Source organism: Trifolium pratense, linkage group LG4 (assembly GCF_020283565.1).
Source record: "Trifolium pratense cultivar HEN17-A07 linkage group LG4, ARS_RC_1.1, whole genome shotgun sequence".
Taxonomy (NCBI): domain Eukaryota; kingdom Viridiplantae; phylum Streptophyta; class Magnoliopsida; order Fabales; family Fabaceae; genus Trifolium; species Trifolium pratense.
Window position 1 is genome coordinate 46714844 of NC_060062.1, and position 15928 is coordinate 46730771.

At 32.3% G+C, this 15928-nt stretch overlaps 1 protein-coding gene and 1 long non-coding RNA gene across 3 annotated transcripts; one reads left to right on the top strand and one right to left on the bottom strand.

Moving 5' to 3' along the window:
• Positions 1-66: 66 nt before the first annotated feature.
• LOC123924776 (kinesin-like protein KIN-4A) lies at positions 67-10634 on the bottom strand. 2 transcript variants are annotated; one of them, XM_045977748.1, is made up of 26 exons: positions 10035-10634; positions 8699-8845; positions 8464-8613; positions 8060-8319; positions 7469-7656; positions 7212-7336; positions 6890-6926; positions 6481-6572; positions 6256-6363; positions 6051-6164; positions 5673-5766; positions 5345-5457; positions 4829-4924; positions 4588-4701; positions 4359-4475; positions 4198-4278; positions 3412-3483; positions 3129-3222; positions 3024-3055; positions 2574-2671; positions 2393-2488; positions 2060-2281; positions 1758-1920; positions 1275-1427; positions 896-1199; positions 67-457 (listed from the first exon to the last, which is right to left on the bottom strand). In XM_045977748.1, exons 1-25 carry the CDS (start codon positions 10152-10154, stop codon positions 987-989), a joined length of 3099 nt encoding a protein of 1032 aa, XP_045833704.1. In that variant the 5' UTR covers positions 10155-10634; the 3' UTR covers positions 67-457; positions 896-986. The 2 variants fall into 2 exon arrangements, with proteins under 2 accessions (XP_045833704.1, XP_045833705.1); XM_045977749.1 differs by having other exon boundaries at positions 892-1199; positions 10035-10612.
• Positions 10635-11191: 557 nt separating this feature from the next.
• Positions 11192-12584, top strand: LOC123924782. Its single transcript, XR_006814841.1, has 2 exons — positions 11192-11610; positions 12350-12584. It is a non-coding gene; the product is annotated as an uncharacterized LOC123924782 (long non-coding RNA).
• The last annotated feature ends 3344 nt before the right edge of the window (positions 12585-15928 follow it).

Here is a 15928-nt window from a genome sequence, read left to right on the forward strand (position 1 = left end):
TATTTTTATTACTGCCTTCAGATTTTAGTTCAACCACTCGGTCGTTTCCAGAGTTACAGTTGGGGATCTATCTCAATGTATTTATGAAACATTGGTTATGAAGACAATCAGCTAATATCATAATACACAAATTATTTTGGGAAATACTTCATCTGTACAATAACAAACTATCACGCTATGCGGATCACATTTTACAAAATTTATTTAAAAGAAAAACTACAGAACTAACATTAAACAGCTTTATCACATCTATGTATTCTAATATATGCAGGAGTGCAACATTTTCCCTTTCAACCTTCTAAAACCAATTCATTCCTCTGATATTGTCAATGTCAGCATACGCCTATTGTGTGTACAACCTACAGAGAACCATGACAACTTTCTCCAACAGCCAAAATGTATCTCAGCAAAATATCCCTCTACAAATAACAGGAATCTCATGCAATTTACATCGTGCCTACATGGATATTACAAATTGTAAGAATAGTTTCACTAAAAACGTACAGCTAGAGTTTTGATTAAATGTAGATAGTAATGAACTGAATGCTTCAGAATTTTGTAAGTTACTCTTGAAGGGGGAAATTTTTATTAATTAAAGTGGCGATAATGACCATTTTATGAGCAACTTAAGAACATTTGTATCTTTCATATGAGAGTTTACGATGTCTAAAAGTTTTTGACATCCAATACATCCCAGCTCTACAAAATGTGTTTTGTAATTATTTTGGTGCCCTAAAAGAAAGAACTGCATGAATATATGTGAATGAACCGACTGATTTGTAAAATGTGACGTGCACAATTGCCATGAACCTAAATGTTCTTAAGTTTCTCATATGAAAGATACAAAACAATTATAATAATAGGTATGAGAAACAACAAGGTAGAGATTACCTACAATTATCCGTACTCTAGTCAAGCCATGTTGAAAAACATTGGTCAGCATTCAGAGATAATAATTCTCTCCATGTGAGGCTGTGAGCTCAACATCACGCCACATTAATCAAAGCTTGTGCTCGAGGCCTTGACCTCATGATTGTTTCATCACTGTGTTTGATCAATTCTGAGAGTTTCCAGGGCTTCTGCCACTTCCATTTAAACTGTAGCAACCATTGATGATGACTTCTCTTCCACCTCCAAAGTTTTCCGGCTTGTCCTATAGATGCTAGTCTCTTCATTGACAACTCGCCAATGGGTATCATCTGAAAATAAAACCATTACTAAATTGAAAAACAAAATGAACATCATCAGAGAAATATAATGAAGCAGGAATATACCTTTCGTGCGTCATCTAGAAATGTAGCTGACTCCCTGACCGACCCATTAACAACACCAGGGGTGAATTTGAGTTGCTTTGGTGCAGGAAGCGACATTGGGGACAATGGACCACTCATTTCATCCGCAAGGTGTTTCAAGGACCGCGAACTTTCCTGTAAATTTCAATCAGAAACAAGATATTATATAAATGAATGAAAGATTAAGTTTTGTAAACTTATGTTGTCAAAACACTATAATTAATCCTAGTTAAGAGTCAAAGTAATTGATATACATGATTTGGGTTCAGTGATGAAATAAAGGCTGAGAAGTTATAGACAGTTTCTTCCTCTCCATACAGGGAAAATACTTTGGTCGTGGTGGTTGTAAACTACTTGAAATGCTAGTTAATGATAATTTTCAGCTGACTAGCTGTGTGATGTAGGAACTGAAACATTTTACTACACAAGCTTATTGTAATTTCAATAAAATGAGTAAAATCTCACCGATGCTGGTGTGTTCAATGTGATGGAAACTGCTTGTTCACCAATCGCTATCTCTTTTACAAGCTCCTTTCTCTGTGTTTCACTTTGTTTTAGTAGTGTTACAAGCTCATTAAGTTGCTCTTTTAAGTCCTTCAGTTCCATATTCTTTTCCCACAATTGGCATCTGTTGAAGATGATGCAGACTACTATTACTTAGAATAGGAAACAAAAAGCCTCCAAATTGACAACTCTATCTACTCTATACTTAATTGTATAAATAAAAACTAGAAAAGCTTATCAGATTCTTGGAAGACAGGGAGCACCTTGCTTCTGCGGTAGCATTGAACAAATACTGAAGCACATTCTTCGCCTCTCCCATTGAGCGTAATTGATTCCAACGTCCGCGGTTATTTAATGCACGTTCCCTTTCTTCTGCCTCAGTAAGTTGTGAAGTCATGGCTTTCAAAGCAGCTGAAGACATGCCCAGCATGTTCTCAAGAGAAGCTATTCTCGTAACTTTTGCATCTGGCGACATGGATAACAGTCTAACAAATGGGAAACAAGATAAAAATTAAGTTAAAAGAAATAATAATTTACACCAAAATAGAAAAAGAAAGACATCCTGCATCAACAGGTTCATGAAAAAAAAATTATACCTTGAATATCGGCTATTTCCTGTGGAGATACTCTGTCTATCTGAAAACTGGTCCACTTGTTTCAGGAAAGCCAATTCTTCTTCTAGTGCAGTGTGACTAAATAAAATATTCAAATCATAAATAGTAAAAAGAAAATATATTTTGGAATGTGATACTCCAGGATAAAATTATGATTACATACACTTGGTTTTGTTTGTCAAATTCGGCACGAACTTCATGCACATGTACCATTACCTCCAGCTCCTGGTCAAGCCACCTCTGGAGGGATTTTTCATTGATCTGGACAAACAAGTTATGTTAAAATTGTTTTAGATGTATTTGAAATAATAAATATGAGAAAACTCAGTTTGGAGAGTGTGATATGGAGGTCTAAAACATCCAAGTTTTAGTGAGTAAGAAAAGAAATTCAGCAGGAGTTTTCTAGTGCAAATAAATTCGCCAGCCCAATTTAATATTACACTGAAATATTATCAAATTCCCAATTGATTCAGAAGGACGACAGTCTCAATTGTGGTTGGTTTAAAGGTAGCAAATGCAAGCATACCAAGCTAAGCTGTTTTATTAGATCATTTTTGGTTGCAACTTAAAGTTGTCAAATTGCATAATGTACAAGCTAAGTATAGGTCATTACCTGTCCAGGCTGTAGATGTCCATTTGAATAACCTGAAAGGGACAGACAATAGTTAATAAACTAAAGTATGTAATAAAAATAAAATATTACTAATTCAAGTTCTACCAGAGTGGTCACGCGGAGAAGATTTGCGAGCTTCCAACAGTTCTTTTAGCCTTTTGGTAGCCATTGTTGCTTCCTCTGTCTTTCTATGAAGAACCTGCCAACAAAATTTGAGAAGCCTTATTCTACCTGTATGGTTTCAACTATCTATCTACATGCTAATATAACAATCATAAGGGTAGATTCCAGTTAATTTGAAAATGCCAGGTAAAAGAGAATGATAAAGGTAGAAATATCTTAACAAAAAAATGAGCTCCTAAACAACAAACTTAAAGCTTTAACTTACCATTTTCTGGCGCTGGTTTAGAGCCTCAAGTTTATGTCTTTCATACTCATTCCTTCTTCCCTCCTTTTTCAACTGTTTAAAATTATAACCAAGATTAAATAACAGCTGTATGATAAAAGCACACAAATGAACCTATGTTCAGGCACAACCATAGCATAATTAATAGAAAGGAGAACCACACAAAAAAAAGTTCAAAATAAGTTGATGCAATGCAACAGTGTTGACCAAGTAGGAATCACAAAACTAAATCAATCGCCTCACCAAAAAAAGTTCAAAATAAAATAACAGTGTTGACCAAGTAGGAATCACAAAACTTAAAGAAAAGAGTTTCATTGATAAAGTATTTCAATAGTTGACACATTAGTCAAGTTACAAAATTAGAAACAGAAAGCTAGAGAAACAGTATTTTATTTACATATTGTATAATTATTTTTGTCTACTTCATTTCAAATAAAATGAAGTTGGAAAGGACCAACTCACCAAACGCTTAAACCCATATGAAGGCTCATAAGTTTTTCATTCAAAACGACCGCTCACACAATAGCCCTTTGGGCTTGAAGCAAAAACATTGAACAGACTCACCTTACTTTGCGCCTATATTCAACTTTTGTTATAAATCATGGGACTTGTGAAAATCAAATTCTTGACCATATGGTCATAGAGGTTCCAATAACAAGTTGAGGCAGAATCATTCGTTCAATACTGATCACAGTTGGGAAAATTACAATTCCTCAGCCTTTTCGAAACTAGAAAATACAACTATTATGATAAAAACAAGCAAACCACCTGGAGTAACTCCTTTTCACGGGAAGCTTTCCATTGTCGAAATTGTTCTGCCTCTTGCTTTATTTTATGCTGCAACTGAACCTGTAATGTATATAAGCACAAATATCAGATACGAAAATAAAAATAATAAGAATCATAAGTAATATTAATAATTAGCGCACCTTTTGAGCCTTGATATACTGTATCTCAGCTTGCAGTCTTTTGGCAGCTTCTTCACTTTTCTCCTTTTGCTTTAGTAGCTGAACCTGGTTTTCTTGTTTCTTCTTGAGGTCTAAAATCTGAGTTTCAATATTTAACAAAACAAATGTATAAATGGTGAAGGAAAAAATATTGGTCAAAAATGATAACCTTAGGATTTGATAGAATGACGTCAATGTAAGTCAAATTTACCTGTGCTTCCAATGCTTTCAATTTTTGGCCACGAACATCTTGTGTTTTATGTGCCAGTCCATTTGAATTAACTGCAAGATTCTCTACTTCGTGTAACAATCGGTCCCTTTCTTGCTGCCATTATCAATCCAAAATTCGTCAATAGGGTAGAACTAGAGACCTTTTGTGTGAAACTTGGTGGCTATTTTTTTTATCATCATCACTTGGTAGCTATTTAAAATTTAAATATGTCCAGTTTTACCTGCACTTTTCTTTTCTCGTCCTCGAGTTCCATAATTTTCTTTCCAAAGTGTTGCCTGAGTGCTTCAGTATCACCTCCCACGAGCTTCATCTCAGTCTGCAAGGAACAATGAGGATAAATTCATATACACTGATAAAGTTAAAAGTTTCATCTCTCTGCTTTAATAATAACAGGAAATAGACTTATGTTTACGAATATAAAGAAACACCTTAAAGTCAGCACTGCATTTACATATATATTGTCTTGGAGACCCTGTGATCTTAACATATAGATCAATCAAATAAACAACTAGGACATTTCCAATATGACTCCTTTTTCATTTAACCTTTCTCGATTGTTTTCATCAGATAAAAAGAAGCCATTAAGGTTGCTTCACAAGTACACATCTCTACCATCAAATTTCAAGCCCGACGCATAAATGAGTTCTCAGATGTACATATTAATTAGTTTCAAAGTTTTGGAAGACATTTTGATCACTAATATATATGATTTTAAAAGAAATCATGAAAAAGAAACCTCTTTCTGCTCCAATCGCTTATTTAACTCGTGCATCTCTTTATCCATGGTATTTAGCAGTAGTGTATGCTCCAACTCTTTCTCTACTTCATCAGCTTCCCTTGAATCCTGACCTTCACATAATATAACAACCAAAATTCAAACCACTGCTTAATCTCATACAATGAACCTTTAGACTATAGTGCCCGAGTAAGATGAATGCACGCCTTCTGTAAATGTAATTATAAAATCCCAAGGTTCCACTTTCCTTCCATTATATCAAAATACTTAAATAACAAAGTTGACAAGGAATTAACAGTTCTAGAAAACACAGCCATTAACTGTCTACCTGACAAACTTCCAGCCACTAGATGGTCAGATAAATCTGAGCTCTGAAAGCACCTCTCGAACCCATCATTTTTCATTAGATAAATATGTCCATCCTAGGAAAAGAAAAAATGACATTAAGGTTTTTGAGGAAGCAGTAGTAACATACTCACAACCATATATAACCAATAAATATGTGCATTAAATTCACCAATTATGTTAGTGACTTTTACTTAAACAACAGAAGAAAAAAATACTCCCTCCGGTCACTATTATAAGCAAAAAAATAATGACCAAATACATCAGTTTTCCGATAAATCTAAAAAATTGTTTTTTGCGTTTATAATAGTGACCGGAGGGAGTAACAGACAAGCATTTGAAGAATTTCCTATTCACATACTGTTTCGTCAATATCACATCTTTCTACAAAAGAACATCTACTGCGGTATTTATGAAGTTCTCGACAGAGTTCCTCGTTAGTTTCCTCAAGCCAAGTAATCCTTTCCTTAAGAACCTATACAGGAAGAGCAACATGCTATAGATTAAACTCATTTCATCTCCTGATAATCCAAAATGCAAATTTCAGTTAGGAACACAATGCATACCCGCATTTCATCAACCGAACCTCCTCCTCGAGAACAGAGTTCAGCCTGCAAGTACTTTAACTGCTGGCGCATTTGCTGCATCTCATTGGATATCAAATCTCGATTAGCCTGTAAAATTAACAATTAAGATTGTAACATCTGGAATTTGACCAAGATGAATTTCCTAATCTTCCGAAGCTATGAACGGGAAAGAAATAGAAGTTACTGAGGATTGTGGAAACTTACAACAGGCTTATTTTGAATGTTGCGTGCACGATTTGCATACTTAAGGGTATTAAGAGTTTCCTCAGCATTGATGTCAGCAGGGCTAATGCAAGCTGAGAAATATGAACCAGCATGTGATTGAAAAGCATGTAGGAATTTTAGTATTGATTAACAAAACAATATTGTAAATGTATCTATAACTGATTTAACTTTTGGAATACATTAGGAAGAAACCCTATAAATTAGTTAACAATTGGCCCACGCATTAATATAGAAAATCACATTTCCATCCAATAGGCTGGCTTCAATTGAAAGAAAATGAACTGAAGAACATGAACACTTCATATCTTCAGTTGAATGAACTCAAGGGGAAACATGAAAACGCTTAAACATTTGTGCCTACGAATCAACTTTCAGTAGCAGTAGTTACCTATCATGACAGTTCTGCTGTTTCCACCAAGTGAATCCTGCAACAAGGACGAGTAACATCAAAAGATTCTTAGAGACTGATATAAAGAAACTAAGATAGAAATACTTATTTCCTGGTCTGCAGGTATAATCTAAAATCACAAGTCATGCTAAACTAGCAAACTCCCATATAGAAGATAGATACTAATATTAGTATTGATTGCCAATACTAATTTTAGAAATTAGAGTATTGATTTCTCTTCTGACTCAGAATAGACCACTCCATTTGATATACACTGCCTCACAATACACTGGTATGTCAAACTACAAAATGTTAATCTAACCTGTAATAGTCGAGTGAGTTTGCTATCCCGGTAAGGGACATGTACACCCTCCTTTCGCTTTTTCTCATCCCCCAGTGCACTTATGACATTACCAAGTGCAAGCAGACCTCTATTGATGTGTATACCTTTTGACAAGAAAAAAAATATACAATGTCACTAAAATCCTCGTCATCGTCATTATCAATTGAAGAACTGAGTCTGAAAAATATTTTGAAACAAATGTATACTAAATATTCGGGTTAATCAGTATTGGCAACCTTCTTTTAAACGAAGACCATCAGAACCAGTTCTTTTAGCTCGCTCAGATCCAGCTAGATCTACCAAATGGAGCTTTGCTGAAAGGTACTCCTCACCCATATCCTCATCTGAAGTATCATTGCTGGGAGAGAATGAATGGAGTTTGCGCATCTGTTCTAATGTAATTGTGAAGATGGCATGTGACCGACTAATACAAGCAAAAGTGGAACCACAAGTTATTGGATTATAAAATAACAAATCTAGCAGAAACCATACAAATACAAATAACACTTCTCCATCACTCAAATTTGTGGTGAGTTTAGAATCCGGTGGAAATTAAAATAAAAAGCTAATATTGCCCCTATCAGGGAAAGATGAACAAACAGTTGAAAAAGCATTTTAAAGAAAAATTAATACATAGAAAGAACTCCAACCAAATTATTGATCATCAACAAAGACAAAATATGGAAAGAAAATGCTATACTCTTCAGTGAAGTTGGCCTAAGTTATTTTTCCCTCCAATTGAAGTACTTCCATTAAAAAACATCAACTAACTTTCCAATATGACAGATAATTTTTCATTCGGTGTTTATATATTTTTCATTATTTACCTGGATTGGTTGTTCATATTTGTACTTCCGGTTGCCCTATTTAAAGAACCCTGCTCCAAGTAAGCAGCCATCTCCTGTAATGTACTTACAGAAACTTCAGTTGACCCTGCCAGTGTTATTACTCCACTTGATGATTCACGAATTTGTATCGGTGGTTTCCCAGGAATAGTTACTTTTCCAGAATGGCCATTAGAGCTAGAGTTATCTGATTTTCCCATAGATACCATATCCAGCAAGTCCCTTACCTCTTCTTTCAAAATCTTCAAAAGCAAATACACAATTAAGTCCTTGCAAACAATAATAATTCACGACAAATTTACTTTTTAACATTAAGGGGCTCAAAATTATTTAGAAAAATTGCAGCATCTTTAAATATTTGACAGTATTGTGCATAACGAATATACCTCAATGAAGGAAACATGCAACTGAAATTCTGTTTGATGCTTTAGAGTTTCAATCTTGTTGAACAAGGCATTCATAACCTGAGGAATTAACCCAATTCCACTATGGTCATTGTATGCAGTTCCCATGGTATACGTTTTCCCGGATCCTGTCTGCAACAAATTATGAACTTCAAATGAAAATTATGATTTGAATTATCTTTTCCAACTTTGAGTTGATATGCAATATAGACCTAACCTGTCCATAAGCAAGTACAGTAGCATTGTACCCTTGGAATAACCCATCAACCAATGGAGCAACACATTCCTCAAACATTTTAGATGAAGGAGATCCTCCATTTCCATAAACATGATCAAATGTAAAGGAATGAGACCCGATATGAACCTGATCAACGAAATACTGTAATCAAATTCTCAGAAATATCATGGTCACTTTTACGTTTTACCTAACAATTTCGGTATTTGCCAATCACGGATAAATAAATGAATTTTTTTATTTTTTTTGTCAAGTAGCTTAGTGACTATAATTCCACCATTAAAATAAATAGAGTGTTTAAAGTTCGAACCCCTGCATATATAATAAACTAATAAATGAATTTCTATATGGCCTTTTACCATAGAATGCATGTAATAATGTCAAAAATGTAATTAAGGTGGCAGGATTACTCTTGTCTCAAATTTCCAAAACCATGGGATAAGTATAAAATCCTAGAACTGAATTTTTATGCAATTGCAAAGTTTTAATTAGGGATCAATTTTTAAAAGTGAGTAAATGAAAGAAAAAAAAAAAAATTCAAAAACAAGAAATCAAACCAAAACAAAAGAAAACAGGATGAGGGTCTATGAAAAGAACGTTTATTTAGCGTGAAAGGGAAAAATGTGTCACCAAGACACCAACTATGACACACTGACACGAGACGAGTCATGACTCATGACAAAGAAACATTGAAAAATAATAATTAATAAACTCAGTGATATGATACTTTTCAACAACAATTGTACTATGAAATAAAATAAACCCAAATTTGTAAGACTGTTGAACAAGAAAATTTCAAAACATGGAAGTTTAATTAATAGCACAATTTATGAAATTGAATTTCTGATTATTAATTTTTTTTTACTTTTTTAGCGATAAATTCCATTGAAACTCACGAACACTAAGTGGTCAAGGATTCGATCAGATGAATATGTTCAGCCTAACAATATCGACAGAAATGCAATGCATGAACTTTATTATACTACTTTTGTTCAAAAGTGCAATTAAATTATGTTTTTTTGACTAATACAGTGAAATTTAAATAAATTTGCATTGTAAGTAAACAAGCAAGGAATCATCTAGAAATAGTACTATAAACTTTTTGCTAAACGACAATTAATTAATGATAATTAACCAACCTCCAACCCTAAACTCACACTGAACACTCAATTAATTAATGAAGTCATAGCTAAACGACAAACACAATAACAACAACAATTTATTACTAATAAATTTAGTTGGTAATAAATTAATAGAAAATAAAAACAAAAAATGAAGAACATGAAGATGAAGAAAAAAGAAGTGTGAATTAAATTACCTGAGGTTTTCCAGGGTAAACAGAAACACATTGAGTGCAACCTTGTTGTTTTTCATCGGAGATGAGTGGACGAATGTGTAAAGCAACTTTAACGGAGCAATTCTCCGATGATGTTTCCATCGGAAAAGGAAAGAAAAGTGGTAAATGAATGGATTGAAGAAGAAGGAAGAAAAAAAGTGGTTAAGAAACAGAAACAGAAACAGAATTAGAATGTCTGTTTGTGTGATAGTAGAAAACGATGCAGCAGCAAACAGTATCAGAGAGAGAGAGAGAGAGAGAGAGAAGGTGAATTTAACAGCAAGAGAGAGAGTGGTGGTTGTTGGAGGAAAATGAAGAAGAAAGAAACAAGAAAAGAGAGAGTGTGGTTTTGATTGATTGAAGAGAAAACACTAAGCAACAAGATCAAAGATAATAACTAACATTACAACAAACAAACTAAAATATTATTTTATTTTTATTTATTTATTTATGAAAATGAAAAGTATGAATCACTTTTCTTCTTCTTCACTACTTGTATATGGTGGTGGCTATGGAAACGTGAATGCAAAATCACCTCTCTCTCTCTCTCTCTCTGTGTATATATTTGCTCTGTTTTTTATTTTATTTTTGATACATAGCTAGCTCCATAAGAAATTAAGAAATTTTTTTTTTCTGTATTTTTTTGTTTTTCACTGACACTTTTTTTATATTTTATTTTTGGGTCATTTATTTATTTATTGGATGATACTGTAATTCTTCTACTCTCGTGCGAGGCAAGTCCCGATGTCCAACTGTCTTTACTCTTGTTTAGTTATTACTTATTACATTTTCCCACTCTTTTCCATCCTTTTATTTTTTACTGTATTTATACGTGGTCAGACACACGCGTTTCGCGTTAGTATGTGACTATTATGCAAACTTATGTCATAGAAAAAAAGTCTTATATTATATTAACTTTGTTAATAAAATATTTTTGCTGTTTAAAAAAGAGTTAGGGGTATTGTTAGTATTATGAAAAGTTCACACCAAAAAATTTTATATCCTCTTTATATATATATATATATATATATATATATATATATATATATATATATATATATATATATATATATTAATTTTAATTCTTTGTTGTCTTTTTATGATTATAAAATAACACCATCTCAAAATGCAAAGGGACAATTTATACTTTGTTTTGTTCTTTGGACAATTTATACTTTTTTTATTAAATGGACAAATTTATTTTTCTAATAAGATAAAATGGATAATTTAGTACTTTGTTACTATATTTATTAATAGAAATATTTCATTTAAGTTAATCTTTTTGAAGTTTTTAAAATGAAATGCTTCAGATTTTTGTATATTAAAACCCAAGCTTCCACCTTCAAAGGCAACACCTCTCCTTAAATAGTGCATAAAATGGGTCAAAAACCAGCTCCCATGAGTCTGCAGGTTGCGCCCAACGCAGGATTTCCTACGCCTCACGCAGCAGGTTCGTCCAGCATCCCAGAAGCTGCGCCCAAAACACGGTGCCACAAATGTCTTTCAGCCAACAGGCATGCGCCTAGCGTAGGTCACAAGACCAAAAATGCCTAAATTTGTTGAGTTTTCTTCTTACACTTAAGCAATTTCTTACTAAACTATGATCAAAAGAATCAAATGCAATTTTTTTTAGAACTTGGGCATTATATACTTTTTAAATATTAATTTTTTTATATTTTAATTTTAAATATTTTAAAATGTATTTTAAAGCACATGTTAACATCACTCTAACATAATTTAATCAAAGCAGTGTATATGGCTTTTCTTTTACTAATAGTGTATGATATGTTGTTCAAGTTCAACCACATAGACATAAATTTTCTCTCAAAATAAAATCATCGAAATAAATATGCCAACTATGATAGACAGTATTGTCACATATTGATCGGTCTATGACCTTGGTCCTATATAGATCTTGTTTGCCTGCAGTTATTTATTGGGGAACAGTCCTTCACATCTCTTCCCTTTAATTTAGCTCCAATTTTTATACGAAGATCTCAGTAGATCTTCTTCTCATTTTTTATTTGGGGGATGAATCATATGTTTGATTTCAGTTACTTTGTTTAATACGGATGAATCATTTGATTTGTAAAACATAAATATTGGATAAAATAATATAGAACAATTATTGAACAATTTTTTTATCTTGTATGGTATATGGTGGAAAGATGTTATTCTACTATTATTTTTGGTCATTTTTATAAGACATTATTAAACTTTTAAATTTGAAAAATATTGACCTGGATAGACATATTAATTATTTAATGATCTAAAGAGTCCTGTTAGAGATTTTTCAGTTCGGGGAGCTTGCCAACTCTTGACTTCTTAGCAGTATGATCATTTGGATATAGTTGAATGTCTTATTTACGCAAACAAATTTCCTTGAAGGTGTCTTATTTTGCTTGGAGACTTTTGCGTGACAAGTTGCCAACTAAAGTAAACTTGGCAATCCAAGACATCATCACTCCAGAAGCTCGGTCTTGTGTATTCGGTTGCGGTGCAATGGAATCAGATCAACATTTATTTATCTCATGCATCATCTTTGACACTCTTTGATCCTCAAAATCTATTAAACATTTTTTTTAGTTTACTCATGCATCAACGGTGACGCTCCTTTCTGCAACTTATTTGACTCTTATGTGTTTGGATTATTTGGAACGAGAGAAATCATAGGTTATTTAGATTATTTGGATTATCAATTGTTGGACAAGGTCAAACTTTATTCTTACTGATGGTTGAATGAAGACAACAAACATCAATTTAGTTCAAACTACCACAGTCGAGCTCGTTTACTTGTTTGACCATTGTCTAACTCTATTATTCATGTCGCTACTTTGATTGATGATTTGTAAACTCTTGTAGTCTTTTTGGCACACATTGTGTTGAGGAGACTAATTGGTTGGATAATATATGTCATTTTTGCTTGTTAAAAAAAAAATTGTCTCTTATATAAAAAATAATTAAGGTAGTAATATTTTAGACAATTGTAAGTGAGATAAAAAGTTGTTTACTAATTTAGTGACGGACAAAAATTCCAGTTTTTGTTTAGTATCGTGCCCCCTAATTTGTCCATATTCTAGAACAATTTTAAAAACAAACACGATACAACTAGAGTTGTTATTTTTGGTATTTTATTCTTTAGCAAATCCAACATTTATTGAGACAAATCCAACATCTTACATGCTAACATTTGTCTCTAATATTAATTAAAAAAAGAAAAAAACTATAATCAATGTAAGTTATATGAATAATTCACATAGTCAAGACGAGGGAGTATAAAAATAGATTAATTCTCTTGGGGTTCTCCTATTTTAACCTAGTCCTCGCAACTTTTTTCCTTCTTTTTGATTACCGGATAAGAGAGGCTTAGGGTTTTATTTTGATCCGGGATCACCCTCCAAATATTTTAATTATTTCTCTTTTAGTTATGGTAACAAATAATCTTTACTTATACATCTTATAAATTAATTATAAGCCCCTTTATATTTTGAAGTGGCAGCAATATGTGGAAGAAAAGATGCCAATGAAATGAAAATGGGTATCTTTGTTTTATGAAGGATTGGAGGACCAGCTGTGAGCAGGGCCGGCCCAAGCTACAAGCAGCCCAAGTTAGGGCTTTAGGCCTCACTAAAAACTAAATTTTTTAAAGTCTATTAGGCCTCCAAATAATTTTTGTTTTATTAATATATAGGCCTCATGTCCGAAAATATCATAGAAGAAACGTAGCTCGGTTGGCGCGCATTTGCAGTTTTGAAAGGAGGTCTCATGCTCAAATCATGCAAGCAGCATTTTTTGTTGATTTTTTTTGTATTTTCTCCTTTCTAACTGTTTTGGAAGGCCATCACCTTTTTTATTTGACAGAAAAGGCCCATAACTTTTCTTTATTATGAAAAATAATGCTTTACTATTATACTCTATTAGTATAGTTTGTTTAATTTTGAACTAATTGTGGCCTGATGTAATTTAAAAAAAAAAAAACGGGCTCTTAAAAATAAAGTTGTTTTTTTAACTTAAATTTAATATTATACAATATGAATATTGAATCTTAAATTAAAAAAATCAATATAGATATTTTGAACTAAAAAACAAACATTAAATTAGAGTTAAACTTATGCAATAAAATAGACATAAAATAAAGTGCAATGGCTTTTTTTTTAGTTCATAATTTAGTTATATTATTATTATTATTGTTATTTAAATAATTATAGATAATCTGTGCCTTTGTAAAATTATTATTTAAAAAAAAAAAAACTAAAGGCCTCATTTTAATATTCGCTTTAGGCCACATAATATGTTGGGCCGGCCCTGGCTGTGAGTCCAAGGAAACAGAGTCAAGGTAGCAGCTTTGTTCAGAAATTAAGATAGATGACCATAAAAGTTGTAAGGCTTGAAAGTTGAAAGAGATAGCCACCACCACCACCACAAAGAAACGTAACATAAAGGCAAGAACAAGCTTTTGGGCCCTCACTCACATGTTAACTAAAGTTTTGTAAGTATCTGATTTGCGGTCCCCTTTTTATTTTCAATACTTGACAAAAACGAAACCGTTAATAGTTATAGATGTACTACTCCTATAATCTTTGTTTAATTCATTTTATAATCATCATAAAAATAATTACAACAAATGTCCTCTTGTATATAGTAACATAGATGTTGGGTTTCAAGTGTGGGTATTTAAGTCCCACATCGACTATGTGTGGGAAGAATGTTGGATTTATAAGAAAGGTGACCCATTAACCTAACATCTTAAGGTTTTGGGTTGGAATGTGGCGTCTCCCTCTCTTGCGTGGTCCTGGAGCATTGGCTCATTGGTTCTCCCGAGCTCCCTCAGACTCCCCAACAATAGAAACATATGATTAATAAAATAAATTAGGTTGTGTCAAAAAAAAATTAGATTGATTAAAAATATCTAATTTAATTCAATGACACTCAGTACTCTATTTGTCTATTTTACACATATTGAGAAAATAAAAATAATGTCTTATATGGGATTAGACTTCGAATCGCGGATTTTCCATATCTCCAATTTATAGTGTTTGAGTTTATCTACTAATCTACTAGATAAAAAAAATAAAAATGTTAACAAGTGTTCTAAAAATATTTGTTAAAAATTCAAAAATAAAATTTTATTATGAGATATTCCACTCCTTAAACCTTTATAAATTGTTTTCTTTCTACATGAAATTTACTACCATCCATCTTATAATATCTATATTTACTTCTCATTTCAATATAAACTTATAAGCTATAAGCCATAAACTCAAAATTTGATATTGTCAAACAAAATAAAAGAGTGTTTTTAGAATATTTGTTATCGAAATAAATATAGATATTGTCTTGAAAAATTGTGTATTAAATATTTTGAAAGTTAAAAATTGTTATTTTTGTTGTGCAAATTTATATATTCTGCTTTCTTAAGTAATAGTATGACCCATGAATTAAATTAGTTTAAATAAATTTATACTATTTTAGGGGCCAAATGCTTCTAGAGATTCTTTAAGTTTTGCGTTTGTAACGATTAAGTCATTTAAATTATTAGGTAACAAATAAGTTTTTAAGTTTTTTAAGTAACAAAGGTCATTTAGGTTTTTAAGTCGTTGCATCGTTACCCTTCTTCCAATTATCATTCTTTTCAGTTGGCCTCAATTGTCTGGACCTCATGGTTTACATGAGATTGAGCCTCAAAATCATATAGTTAACATAAGAATTAACTGTCACGTAAGTATTTTTGTAAACATAAAAGAACTGAAAAGATAATGTTACAACAAATTAAAAATTTAAAGGACTTATTTATTACTTAAAAAATTTAAAAGAGTCGACCGTTATAAACGAGAGATTTAAAGCACATAAGACCATCTCCAATGGTAGTACCTATT